The following is a 14,344-nucleotide window of genomic DNA, read 5'->3' on the forward strand; positions in this document are numbered from 1 at the left end:
GACAAAAGAATATCAGAAGGTAGGCTTGAACCCATCTCGTTCCTTACCCACCAGATATATCGTAAAAATGTATAAGGAAAGCATAATCCTGTGTGGAAGGATAGAGGATCTCATCTCAGGAATAACAATATAGGTTACTTTCTTGGACAAGAAACATTTCCTTGGAGTTGTTTATTTGAGGAATTCTTTCGATTGTTATAATTTGTTTTCTATATGTTTATTATTTTTATGAGATACATAGAAGTCTTAGTAAAATTAAAATGTGAAAGGCTAAACTAAAAGATCCATTTGATAACCCACCAACTGTTTTTGCTTCAAGAAACATCAGAAGTAATTTTGAGTATTTCTGAAAAAAAGTAATATAGGTGCTTAATAAAACTTGCTTTGGAAGCAAAAACAATATTAACAGGCGTTTTACGGCAATAACCAATATAGAGAAGATGAAAAGCATAAACTCTTTTAGTAAAGACACAGGCTAAGCTTTCACTACAGATAGAGAAAATGAAGAGAAACTTTGGACATTGAAAAAAGATAAGATGAATAGCCAAACAATCCTCATTGTTCATGATTGAAAAAGTAATGGAAGAGTTGAGAGGATTTAGCAAGGTCCTTAATTATGTTTGGGATTTCAAATTCCTCTCTAAAATTGTTTCACTTAAATTCAATCCACTCCCTATTATTGCTTCAAAAAACAAACACAAGAACACTATTGAATCAAAAAAACAGACACAAGAACACTATTGCATCAAAAGTGTTTCTTGAAGCAAAGATTTTCATAAATTTCAATATTAGCTCCAAAAATAATTTTATCAAAAGCTTTCGACTAATTCTTTTGTTTCTCGAAACAAGAAATGCCAAAACTGTTTTTCAATAAGCTATCAAACAGAGTCCAAAAGGTTTTCTTTCATATGGGGCTAAGATTTGGACCAGTAATATAAAACAAGTATAGATATTTCAAGGATGATGAGTAAAGGAAAAAAAGAAAGAGCTCACCCGAGGTCTTCCTCAATAATCTCCTGCAGCTTCGGAGGGGCCTCTGTTAACAAACTCAATCCATGTTCCTCAACAATAGGCATGCTTTGTTAGATTCTCTCCTTGCATGGCTAAAACGGACATGTTCACGCATCAAAATAGTTTCCCAGATTTTGGGGATTTGGCCCAGCGTCAGAAATGTTTTCTTAGAGTCAGACTTATGATACACCAAACCTGGGCACCTTGCTTCAGCTAATGCATAGGACTGTCAAGCAAAACATTCTTGATCACTGGATCCAGGTCTAGATTTCAATCTCGCCCATTGAAATTTCACTTGACAATCATGTGCATTTAATGTGTAGGACTGAACCGGCCTTGGTAGCTTTGTTTTATTTATTTATTATTTTTGGTAAAACGCATTTATTTATTTGAAAGACAAATTATTACGATTTAATATTAGCCACCATGGGAAATTTTCCCGAGAGAAGAAGAGCAAGTTATAGAAGTTTATAAGAATCGTCATTTGCAAATTCTCGTATGCTTCTTAGGGTTTTCTAAATTTCTGATCAGCCAAACACTTGCGTTGATGCAATCAATGGGCAATAATAGCATCCCACAAGCAGGAATGGAATAGAACTTCACCCTATGTTGCTCCAGGGGTGGGTGCTTGTGACCCTGAAGCTCGGGCTTTAGAGATGGTCTCCATCAAACATGAACTACTCTATAGATCCAACGAAAAAAGAAGCATGTATATATAATATATCTTTTCACAAACGAAATAAAACTGAAACCACTATAAGGATTTACATGTCTCTTGATCTTTTAACAGAAAAAGAAAAAAGAAAAAAAGCCGTACCTATTGATCACCTATAAAGTATCAGTATCAGTTCTTTCAACCCAAAAGAAAATAAAAGAGAAAAGAGTATCAGTTGTATAACTAAATTTCAATAATTTTCTTTTCGGAGATAAATCTTCAAAACAGAAGGTAGAAGGGAACGTAAAAGATCATATGGTACATAAACAACAAGTCTAACCTGTGAACACATGGGCTCTTCAAGTTTTGATCCTTCCAAAAGATTGGCAAAGCACCTCAGGTATGTTTAAGTAAGATGCTGCTAAAGCCTTGACAGATGAAACCAATCTGCCCAATGTGACTGGTTCGTGATTGATCTCAACCTCATACAAACAACTCTGTATCTGTAAAGATGGTGAAGACCATGTAATCTATCAGCTTTCATCTTCAGCAAGTTGCACATTGTACCCATGCTTTAATTCTGTATGACAACAAAGGTTAAAACAAACTCTAAGTCGGCATAGGTCGTCAACAAATATAAATACATGCAACCTACAAAAAGCAGCAGAGTTAACTTTTCATTGGGAATGCTGCAATAAAGAAGGTTAATATGACTGAGCAAGGTAGGGCTTATGCCCTTGAGTGATACTAGATATGGCAAGGAAACACATGCATAGCTTAGGATGAGTTACAAGGATGGTTTAAGAATATAATATGGCAAGACAGAATCCACACATCCAACCCCCAATTAATAGGGATAAAGCTGAGTTGTGTTGAACAAAGAATGAGTAACATGTGATAAGCAAGATGATATATCATAACCATCTTCAGTTAAACACAAACCATTCAGGGCCGAAGGACAAATTCCTATGTCTAGTCTGGACATAGGAAAGATGATATCAGATGCTTGCTTTCATAATATCGCATTCTATGGCAAGGTTATAATCACCATCCAAGTTTGCCCATTCAATGCTGGTACAACAAATTAGGTAGTACAAAGTGGTAAGCCATTCTAGTTGCTGGAAGTCAAACATTTAACCCAAAAATAAAAGAAACACAGGAAAAACCAAAAAAGGCAAACCAGAAGACTTGAAAAAACACCTTTGATCAACGCCAGTCTGGACCTTGTATTTCTCATAAATGGTCTGAAATTTGATGTATGTCTATATGATATTGTGTAAAACATGTTCACTAAATTCTAAATAACTCTGTAGGGAACATGGTTCAAGGAATCACAAACAGATTGGCTGTACGGCATCAACTGAGACTGATACACTACCAAACCAGGGTATTGACTGAGGATAATATTGTAAAAAAATGATCTTTGGTTAAAATTTAGGGGTAGAACTGTTTGGCAAGGAAAAAAACAGATTGGTATCGTATCTGTATCAGTCCAATATCGATACCAAAACTGACACTGATATCTAAAACCATGGAGGGGAAGCATTTCTACAACAGGCATGTCTAACCCTGCCCCTAAAACAATATAGCAAACACCGAACATTCAATTACTGCAAAACGCCACGTGATAATTAATTCCTGAAAGTGATTTTAGATGGTGGAATCAAATCCTATCCATGTACCAATGCATCTTGACATAACTTTCTTAGATGGCATGTTCCATTTAAAGGTGATTCCAGAAAGAATTGAGGAAGTTTTGAATAACTGTACCTTTAAGCAAAGCTTTGTCATATTTATTTTTCCTTTCATCATCAACTTTCCATTCAATATCATCATCACCCATGTCAGCCCTTCCACCATTTCCTATGTCACTTTCGCTCGCTGTTTCCCACTCAGAATCATCAGCATCCTGGCCATAGATGTCAACTGCATCACCTTCACAATGGACACCCCCATGCTTGATAGCAGCATCTCTAAATAACCACGCCGCACGCATTTGCTTCTTAACTAACCGCTCTGCATAGTCAGGAACCTTATTCTGCCTCATCAAAAGATCAGGATCATTTGATTGGGAACATTCATTTATGAAGAGAATGGCATCCAAAAGACTTTCTTTTGCTAAACCAAGCATATCATATGCCTGAGCTCTTCTCCACAGACTCTTGGCATGGCGATTTGGAGGGTTATGGAGACAAAGTGCGTGTGTAGCATCACTTATGGCTTGCCAGGGTTGTTGCAACAGAAGATGACACTGAGCTCGATTACTGTACAAAACTACTCTTTCTTTTTTGGATCTCATTGGACACAATGCCAATGCTTCAGAGTACTTTGCTGCAGCTCCAGATATATTTCCCGAAGAGAAAAGAGAATTGCCTTCAAGCTTGACAACTAATGCTGCTGCCTGTTTGATACGGAGATCCTCTTTTGGTGTGCTTTTCTCCAATTTCAATCTCTGTCTAGAATTAAGTGATTCTTCAATCTGTTCTTTTGAGCGGCTACTAATAGAGTGGCGTACCGTTCCTTGTGACTGGAGAAATTCTTGGAGAGCATTAAGAATAGAATCCCCAAGCCTTTTGTGGTCCCCCAATGTTGACAGCTCTGCAAGGTCTACAAGTGCAGGTACTGCCTTATCAATGACCTATACAAGAAAATGTGGAACATTAACTGCCTTTTACCTTAATGTTATTTTCATTTAATCTGTGCAAAATATTTGCTTTCAACCTAGAAAGAAGATCTTTTTATTTGAAAAGAGAAAGGACAAACCTGCAGACAGGACAAGCTCCCTATGTATGGACAAACATACCAATCTCTAATTGCAGGAAATATATAAGAATCTTTAGAACAACACGAAAGGAAAACAAGATTGCAACACAAGGTAACACATTCATATTTGCTAAAGAAAACACTTCATGACTAGAATGAATAAAATCGCATTGTCAATTTGTTGGACAGGAGAATACTTAAAAAGCACCATGCTTTTTAGATGCTAAATGATTTAATTGTATCACAGGGTGACCAGATGTTCAAGATCAATGTGTTTCCCATGATAGAACTAGCCTGCCACTGTTTAAATGCTCCCTAACCATGCTAAGAATATACTTTCTACTCAAATTATAAAATTCAAACTCCAGAATGTTCTCATCAAGTAAGAGTTACATCTAATCTCCACTTAATCGCCTCCCATTACTCTGACACCCTAGAATTTTCCGAACCTTCCAATAATCAAAATTGAGATAACTAAAAAGGAATGGTGATTTTGCTTCCAACCTAACTTCCTACCATAAACTTTTATCAGCAATTCAGCATGCTTTCCTTTGGAATACTGCTCCAATAGGGTATGTGCACGTTCTACATTCTCTTGCAAGATTGTTAGAATATGCACAAATGGCTAAATTACCTAGGGTTTTACATGGGGAAGTTTGGCAAGGTATGAGAGTTGAAGGAAACAAGGCATAGCTTGTACCAGTTTCATGGTTACCTATTCTGAGAGATCTAGCAAAATGATTTAAAGCACTGAATAAGTTCGTTCCAACATCCATCATACCACTGTGATGAGAGAAGCCCCAAGGAGGCCAACAGTTCTGCTTCTGCTTCAAACCAGAACTAGTAATAGATTCTGTGGGCTCTATTACATTGCCAGAATCTTCGCTCGAGGGGCTGCTCCACTTAGCTTCTATTCTTGAGGTTATTTTCCATTTTTCAGTTATCTTACTCGCAAACTTGTGACTACTTGGAAATTATAAATTGTCTCTCTATCATTTTCATTTTTTAACGTTATAGCAACTAGGTCTTCCTTCTAGAAATTTATCTTATTCAGAATAGGTACTTTGTAACATGCTTAGTAGTTAAGACTTATTACTCACGTACCCTAACTTCAATATTACAAATATAAGAGAAGGGAGACACTTCCAGTGGCTTTCGCTATTCAGCTATTGAGTTCTTGTGAGATGCATGCTACTGTGGTGGTTCAGCAGCAAATCTAACATGGTATAGCCTTGGTTGGGGGATGAAGAAGCCTCTGCAAGCTAGGGGTGAAACCTGGTCATATCCCTTCTTCCCTTTCTTCCTTCACTTTAACCTCCATTTCAGCAACCTAAAACAGAAGATATGTGAATGGTTCTCAAGGTATACAGTAATGCTGTTATACTCTCACCTGTCCCCACCCCCCACACCTTTTCTTGGATTTACTTCAGTTTCTGCCCAGTCTTAATTCTCTCCGTGTGTCCAAAAATCCCCCCCCCCCCCGACTCTGCTTGTGCAGAAGCCTTTGGCACTAGGTTTACCCTTTTATTTCTTTCTCCCAATCTAACCATCACTTTTGAGTTGAAATTTTAAGCACATCATCCTCTGATTAGGACCTCCAATGGGATTGAGGACAAATCGTGTCAATCGTCAGCCTAATTTTCACAATTTTTTCTTTTTTTGAAGGAATAAATAAATTCATTAACCAAATGAGAAAACAAGGGAGGGGAAATAATAAAGGTGAATCAAAGCAAAGGAAACAGGACTCGACAAAGCAAAAATACAACATTAGCACAAGTGGCTCATAAGCTCACAACAAAAGGAGCAGCACATAACACAACACTAGGCCAAAATGACCAAAAACCAGGGTCAGTAGACCAAACTAAACCAAAGCAGTTTCATGTTCGATGAAAGGGGGCCTTCATTGCAGCAATGTGGAGGCCATCACTATAGGGACAGACATGGCGTCAGGGCACCAAGGAGGAGCAACTGGGCCAATGGCCACTACGCAGTAGGCTAAATGAATATCTTAGGAGGCAGATGGGCCTTCACAGGAGTTGCTCAGAGCTTCATAAGAACTAGAGTGAAGGATCAACCAGCCGCCATCGTTGATCTAACTCAACTCTGTCAGGCAACAAGGCAGAAAAGAAAGAGAAGCAAAGGGGGAGGGAAGAGGAGAGAGAGAGGAGAGATGACAAAGCAGCAGCTATGGGTCGGCTGCCATCGTCGATCCAGCTCCATTCCATCAGACAGGAAGGAAGAGAAGAGGAGAACACAGTTGTAGGGGAACACACCACCAACAGAGAGGAACAAAAAGGAGACAGTGACCGCCAGCTTCCATCTGACCCCAGATCTATCATTGATGAAGACTATTTGTGGCAACGAGGGAGGAGAGATGCAAGAAAAGCCAAGGCAGTATGGAAGGAGAGAGGAGGCGAAGCAGGGAGAGGGAGGGAAGGGGGGAGAGAGAGAGAGAGAGACATGGTGAGATGCAGAGACAGAGAGGAGTAGAAACAGAGAGAGGCGTCCCAAACATTCGCCCCAAATCCGGTCACCCTAAGCAGAGAGGGAGAAAAGAGACAGAGAGAAGCAGTCGGCAGGGAAGGATGTGGAGAAGCAGAGAGAGAGTGAGAGAGTGTGAATGAGTGAGAGAGAGAGAGAAGAGAAACAGGCGTCCCAAACATTCCGCCCCAAATCCAGTAGCCCTAAGCAGAGAGAGAGGAAACAGACAGAGAGAAACAATCGACAAGGAAGGAGAGAGGAGAAAGAAAAGGAAGAATGTAGAGACGATAGAGAGTGAGGAGGAGAGAGGCGGAGAACCGCCAGCGTATTTCCGGCCTCCAGAACTGCCCTAGGGTTAGCTCTACTCCTTCCGCTGCTCTCTGTCCAGAGTTTTGCTTCACCACAATTCTGACTTTCTAGTCTTTGTTATTCATCCTAATTAACCTCATCATCCACCAATGAGACTCTTGATTTGATAGGCAAAAATGCAGGGTGGGACAAGTAAATATTTGACCAGATTGAGAATAATCAGATATATGAACATTATAAGTGGTGAAGTAATGATCCAAAAAATGCATTCTCTAACAGAATTTATAAAGAAAGAAGACATGGATAAAAGGAAGAACATGGTTAAAATGTAGTATACCTAACAATAATCCCTACCATAACTCCATAAGCAGTCTATTAACCAAGTTCATCAGCTAACTTACAAATTCATTCTCCATAAAGAGAATTGTGGTCCAGGTGCAAGTCAATTTCGACATACTGAAAGTAACATTTTTTTATACTGATCCCATTCATATGATGGCAACAGAGACAACTGTTTGTGACATACTACCTATGATTTCTGATGGGGGGAAAAAAACACTAGAAATTTGATGGTAAAACAAACCCTTAAAGTGGAATTCTAACCCCCAACAAAGGGCATAAAGGTGATGAGTGAACAATGGTATCTCCTATCCATCAAAAGTAAATGAATAAAAGTATCAATTTGGATTCCGATCACACTAAAACAAAATCTTCTTTTTCATGATGAAGTTGAGGCTTCCAATTGAATGATGCAACAGAGGCTAACCAACTGCTATTCTGCCTTCTCTCAGTTGCTGTGTACCTAGAGGTTAAGTCTGCAGGCACTTGCCAGATGTAAAACCAGAATTTGGACCAGGTATATGGAATGAATTATTGAGGCTATACAAATTTCACAACACAGTCTACTATAATAATTTAAAAGTTCACACCTCAAGTGAAAATTTGAAGAAAGTTAAAGAACATGTAGAACAAAGGGTTGGAACAAGCAGTAAAAGAGAATCCAACCTTATGGCAAGTACTCTGATCCTGAATCAACCAAAGAAGACAGTCAATAGCCATATTCTGCCAGTCATCGGAAGAGCGAGCAATATTACACAATGCTTCGATAATACCTGGACAGTTCGAAACAGGTCCCCGGCCAAGCTTATGATGACAAATTGTTCGCAATAAACCAATGCCAGCAGGTGAATTTTCATTGACTAGTCCACCCCACATCCCAGGAAGTTTGGTCAAGAATTCAGGCTTGCATATAACAGAAAGAATTTCCGGTTTAAATGCAAAGCAATTTATAAGCTGAAGAGACCAGCATTGTAACTGACTGGCCCATTCCTCTGCCTTCCTTGATTCCATTTCCACACCACCCATGCCACGTGTGAGCAGATCACAGTGATAACTCAGTCTTCTGTCCACATATTGGTAGAAATGAGAATAAACAATTTCCAGTGAACTCATTGCTAGCTGAATAGCAAGTTCAAGGATTTCCCCATGATTTGCCACCGCATTAAAAGTGCTGGGATACATAGCCAGGTGTCCTATGGCACGTACTGCAACTCTTTGTTCTACCCAGGTTAACCTGCCTCTCAACAGTTCAACCAAGGGTGGAATTACTCCAGCATGCACGGCACGTTCTGCAAACTCCTCCATATTCATGGTGTAAGATCCGATGATATGTGCAGCATAGTAAGGGATGTATATATTTTGATCATGAGACAGCCAACGCCGATTCTTTAAACCCTTCCGTATAAGTGCAGCCATACATTCAAGTATTCCCAACTCAATGAACTCAGGATCATTTGGATGTGCCATTGCAGTATTCCAGAGACCACTAATGGGAAGCACCTGACCATCATTATCCTGAGCAGGTAGCTCTGTGAAGAATTTCATTATGCTTGCTCGGCGTTTATTTGGATTTCCTTCCTTCATGACGCAAAAGAAGCAACCTGGGTATGGACAGTCAGAAGATATCTTTACCATGTCAAGGTAATCAGCTATCATAAAGCATCAGTATTCCCTGCAAGAAGAAGAAGATACATTGCATAAACTTTTGAACCAAACATAACATGTTTAAAACCAAACTGATGTATCAGCCAAAGCATTAGGTTGCCACAATATTCCAAAGGAAGTCCACGCCCTGTTATTTCTCTTTTGTGCCTAAGCTGCTAATTTGAATCATAAAGAGAGAATATTAAGTATAGACAAATATAATCCCCAAATAAGCAGCTCGAATACCAACTCCATTATTATGCAGCAGGATCCACACTACATATGTAGAAACTGCAAACAATATTAAGATCTTTCTCAGAACCAACCAACTCAGGAAAAGGCTGTTTGGCTGCATTGCATTGAAACATCATAAATGTTGAATTAGCCAAAATTGCCCCATCAACGGAATTTCTATGGTTAAGAAGAGCAGGTTAGTGGAGGCATTGCCGGCTACATATAATTTAGAACATTGCCACAAGAGGTGAAAAGGAAAAAGAGGAAACCAGGCAGTTTCAATTTTCAGGTCAAATTGCCACTTTTCGGAAATGATACTATTTGACAAAACCTTTCTATTCAAACGCCAAATATTAATGGCACATCAAAGACATCCAAATCCCAAATATAGAGAACAGAAGACTGAACACTTGAACCGACATATAGTTGAGCTTAAACAAGAGTTAGACGGATCGACATGTTAAGCACAGTACTGAAATAGACAGCCACAAACAATTATTTTAAATTCAAGATAAGCATTCCGTCATTCCGAGAGGAAGTAAATCAACTAGAGCCATGAACGAGCGTGGAAGAAGAAACATGGGTATATTACAAGACAAATGAGACTGCGCGATTATGGTGAGAAATACAAGAAACGAGATTAGGAAGACATACCACCTTGGAAGAAACTGCGAAGATCGCAGGGAAAGAGCAGAAGCTTCGAGTTTTCACTTCAAACCCAAAATGGCTCCATCCGACAAATAGCCACCGAAGTAAAGGGTTATAATTACATTATAAAAAAATTTAAAAAAAATAAAAAGTAAAGCAGGAGAAAATTTTTGTTTCTGTTTGCAGTGATTGATTCTTTTGAGGGAGGGAGACGATGGGTGGGGTGTTCTTGAGTGCTCGGTAATCGCCGAAGTGGTGGGGAAGAGTGGTTCCTGACAGCGAACAGGCTCTTGCGATTCCATTTCCTTTCTCCATCGTCACCAAAAAGGAAACTTTTTTTGGTCAGAAATGATTTATTGAACAGAACAGTTGTCACAACTGACAAGTGGAGGCACCCGACTCACACTTTTTTTTTCTTTTTCTTTTTTTAGTTTAGGGCATGTTTGGTTACATGAATATAGAAATTTTAAATATCTATAAATTTAAAATCTATAGATTTCAAATCTGTGAAGTTATAATTTATGAAATTAACTGTTTGATTAATCGAATATGTGGAATTAAATCTGTGATTTTTGTGAAACACAAATATTTAATGTTTTTATAGTAGAGATGAAATCTCTGTATTTCACCCCATACTCATAAATCTCTACAGATTCACGTTTTAAGTGTAAAAAGATGAATCTCTAAATTTCATGAATCTAGAGATTTTCATAACCAAATATAAATTTTGCAATCATGAATCTCTGGATTTATGTAACCAAACACGCCATTAGGAAGCCAAGATTTGGGACGTAATGAGAAAAGAGAACCACTGTATGTTTGATAGACGATATTGTATGCTTATATATGCCAATCAAGTATGGTGGTTACCATATACCAAATCATATGCTTACATACATCCCAAAGTATATGTTCTCATATTTAATTTTAGATAAAGGTTTTTTTTTTGTTTTATAAGAAAATAATTTATTGAAGGGGGCAAGACTGATAAATAGCATCCTAATTCAAAGATCCAAAAGCCATGTAAGTGGAATTCGACCAAATCATCCTACTTGCCAAGAATGAGGCCTTCCTAGCTAGAGCATCTACCACAATATTAGCAGCTCTAGAGATGTATTCAATGACAAAGGAATCAAGACAATTAAGGAACACTCTAATATCCTCCAATATTGGAGACACAAGGAAGGGATTCGAGTATGGAGGTTCACTAATGATTCGCACCAGTTCTTCACAGTCAACTTCTATGCAAATGTTGGACAAGCCCATGCACACTAAGTGCTCCAAGCCCATCCTTAATGCCCATGCTTCGCCTTCCAAAACCGAACCACACACCACTTGATTGGAGCAGGCCCATATCATCCACCCCAAATGGTCTTGAAGGATCACATCTGCACCACCCCCAACCGGTATCTTCAGCCCAAGAAAAATCCGTATTCAGCTTCAACCATCCTTCACATGGTGGCACCCAATGATTATTCATCATTTCCTTTATAAAGTCCATCATATCCATGGTACTCCAGAATTCTGCATGGCTTCTTTCTGTTTTCCAAATCACCTCCTCCAGCGGTCATGTAGCTCCTCTAAAAATGAATTTTAGATAAAGGTTATGTGAGCAAACAAAACACTTTGCTTTAGTATATACCCAATGACCCTCTTGTACATTTTCTTTCTATTATAATCACAAAGTACAAGGGTTCTTCGAGAAAGTAGTATGTCAATATCTTATCAAGATACAATCAGACAAATTAATCCTAGCCTGCCATGTGAACCAACCCCATAATGTTTTTCGTATGCATTTATAATCATTGTGCATGTATAATAGCTTTAATGGGTAGAAAACCCTAATTATCCAGGTAATGAGGGTGGTTTTTTTTTTTTTTTTTTTAAGAGTTTAATTTGTACTTATCAAAAAACAGAACAAGAAAATTATTAAATCCAGGGCGAAGCCCTGCCTATATTAATTATATAAAAAGCGCATTGAGGATGTAGTCGTGGTGCACGCAAGTGGGCCCGGATAAACCTCATTTAAAAAAAATATATTTTTTATTAAAATAGATGCACGGGTCTAAGAGCTTTATTCAAGTACATGATTGAGATTTCAAATCAAAATTATGAAGGGGTCCATTTAAAGTTGAGCAACCCAGTGCTTGTCTTAATTTGTTTATCATTTTTCTCCACTTTCTCAGGTTCGACCAGGACCCACGGTCCAACATTACGGCCAGACCCTTTCGCCCTTTCTTAGCTGGTTCATATTCCTCGTCATGATTTTGCTGTCTATTCTCTAATAATGAAGGATCACCAAAAATAAATAAATAATGAAGCATTGAAGCTGATGCGGATCTTACATCTCAATGATGCATGAGATATTTATTTATTTTTAGTTGAAGTTATCCACACTTACACACAACATTGGGCCCAACTTAAAGTTAGAATCTGGAGCTGCTTTAAAATCAATCCACTAAAAACTTATATTCGGTTGTTCATCTGACCCAAAAAAAAATAACATTTCGTTGTTCTAAACACTGCCTTGCCAAGGTTGACCTTGAATTTTAACTATGAAAATAATATAAGCATCAGTTAATGGTCTAAGAAGTTTGATCTCTTGACTTTGTTTGTCAAGTATCGTTCTTTGTATACTAAGTTAATTTTTTTGAATTTGTAGTGGAGATATTAGTTAAATACTTCTTTTAAGTTCAATTTATATATATTTTTAACTATATTAACATAAAGTAGGGATGTCAATGGTGCGGTTTCAGGCTGAAAAACACTTAGCCCAAACACGGCCCATTAGCAAAATAATGGTTTCAAGCCGGTTTAGGTTTGGTGCGGTTTGGGCTCGGGCTAACAGTTTATGATGTGTAATAAAAAGAACAAGAATAAACAATTGAGCATCCTACAACAAAAAGCAAAAATTATATAGAAAAGCAAAGTTGTTATTGGTTAATTTACATTAAAAAAAAAACTCATCCATTATATTGAAATCAATAACCTAAATATTAAGTAATAAAATGACTATTTCATCTTTGAATTCATGCTTAATTTTTTTAGTTTTCTATATCAATTACTTAATGGTAATATAATGATTCAAATACTATTTAATGTAAAATTACATAACAGGTTGCGGTTCGGTTTCGGGTTGGTGCGGGCTCCACGACCCTCGGCCCAATTATTGTCCATTAAGGTTTGGTTTGGGCAGGTTTAACGGTCCAGTGATGTTCGATTTTAACGGTTTGGGCTATAAATTGATACCCCCTAACATAAAATCAGGTAGGGTTAGACTGGATTGACCAGTTGAGTAAACTCAAACACTATCCAACCCTATTGGGACTAGTCATTTTGCAACCCAAATCCATATTTTGGGTTGAAAATTGAGTTGAGATGAGGACTGGTTCGAATGGACAGAATCTTATCACCATCCCTGTTTCTTCTAGAGACTTGAGCACCACTCATATGAAATCCCCTTTTCTTTTGCAGATCCTTTTAAATATGGGCTGTATAATTATTAATTATTTCTAACTCTGTAGATCGATTGGGCTCCATTAGATATCTTACACCAGAAAATCCGTCCTTAAAGTACATGACGCCAATGTTGTTACAACTAAACCAAGCCCACAAGTCCACAACCCATCTAATTTGCCTCTGATGTCTGATCTGAACTGTGGAAGTTAGAATGTTGGGTTTTTTTTTTTTTTTTGGTAAAGAGAGTGTTGGTTTTCATTGAGCTTGGGAGTTGGAGGCTACCATTTGCTATGGCCTGCAAATCCTCACTTTGTTACAGTCTCTCATGTAAAAGCTCCATCCATTCCTTCTGAATCAAAATACTTTGGTTTGTAGTTTATGTTTCTGATTGGATGTTGTATGATCTAATGGATAAAAGATAGATGTCAAAAGTGGATGAGTTTGATGTTCTGCATTAATTATGTAAACTATTAGCGCAAGTACTAGTCCAGCCAGCGGAGCCTTACTAAAGAGTTAGTATAGTCCACATAAGCCCATAGCGATCCCATGCCCAAAACAAAGAGTATACAACTGCCAAATGCAAAAAATAGATGAGCATAAGAGATTTTAACTTGGGACATGATAACTATCAAACCGCATGAGAGTGAGCTTAGGATTATTATACCATCATCTCGATGGTGCATAAATGATATACTTATATATCTTTTGGATTAGGCACCTCTCTCCTATATTGTACATATATAAAAAATTTATGATTATCCAAAAAGAAAAAGAAAAAAAGAATTATAAAAAAATTTCCCT

At 37.9% G+C, this 14,344-nt stretch overlaps 1 protein-coding gene across 3 annotated transcripts; it reads right to left on the minus strand.

Annotated features, from left to right (window-relative positions):
• Window positions 1–1,206: 1,206 nt before the first annotated feature.
• LOC149026768 (uncharacterized) lies at window positions 1,207–10,384 on the minus strand. Of its 3 annotated transcripts, none has more exons than XM_089156102.1 (4): window positions 10,094–10,384; window positions 8,225–9,230; window positions 3,437–4,304; window positions 1,207–2,246 (listed from the first exon to the last, which is right to left on the minus strand). In XM_089156102.1, the coding sequence occupies exons 2-4, from the start codon at window positions 9,212–9,214 to the stop codon at window positions 2,200–2,202; spliced, it is 1,905 nt and encodes a 634-aa protein (XP_089012228.1). In that variant the 5' UTR covers window positions 9,215–9,230; window positions 10,094–10,384; the 3' UTR covers window positions 1,207–2,199. The 3 variants fall into 3 exon arrangements, with proteins under 3 accessions (XP_089012228.1, XP_089012236.1, XP_089012220.1); XM_089156110.1 differs by having other exon boundaries at window positions 1,207–2,169; window positions 10,091–10,384; XM_089156094.1 differs by having other exon boundaries at window positions 10,091–10,384.
• Between the last annotated feature and the right edge of the window lie 3,960 nt (window positions 10,385–14,344).

The sequence above is a fragment of the Hakea prostrata genome, chromosome 1 (assembly GCF_041222555.1).
Source record: "Hakea prostrata isolate BN-2017 chromosome 1, UWA_Hpros_2, whole genome shotgun sequence".
Classification (NCBI taxonomy): domain Eukaryota; kingdom Viridiplantae; phylum Streptophyta; class Magnoliopsida; order Proteales; family Proteaceae; genus Hakea; species Hakea prostrata.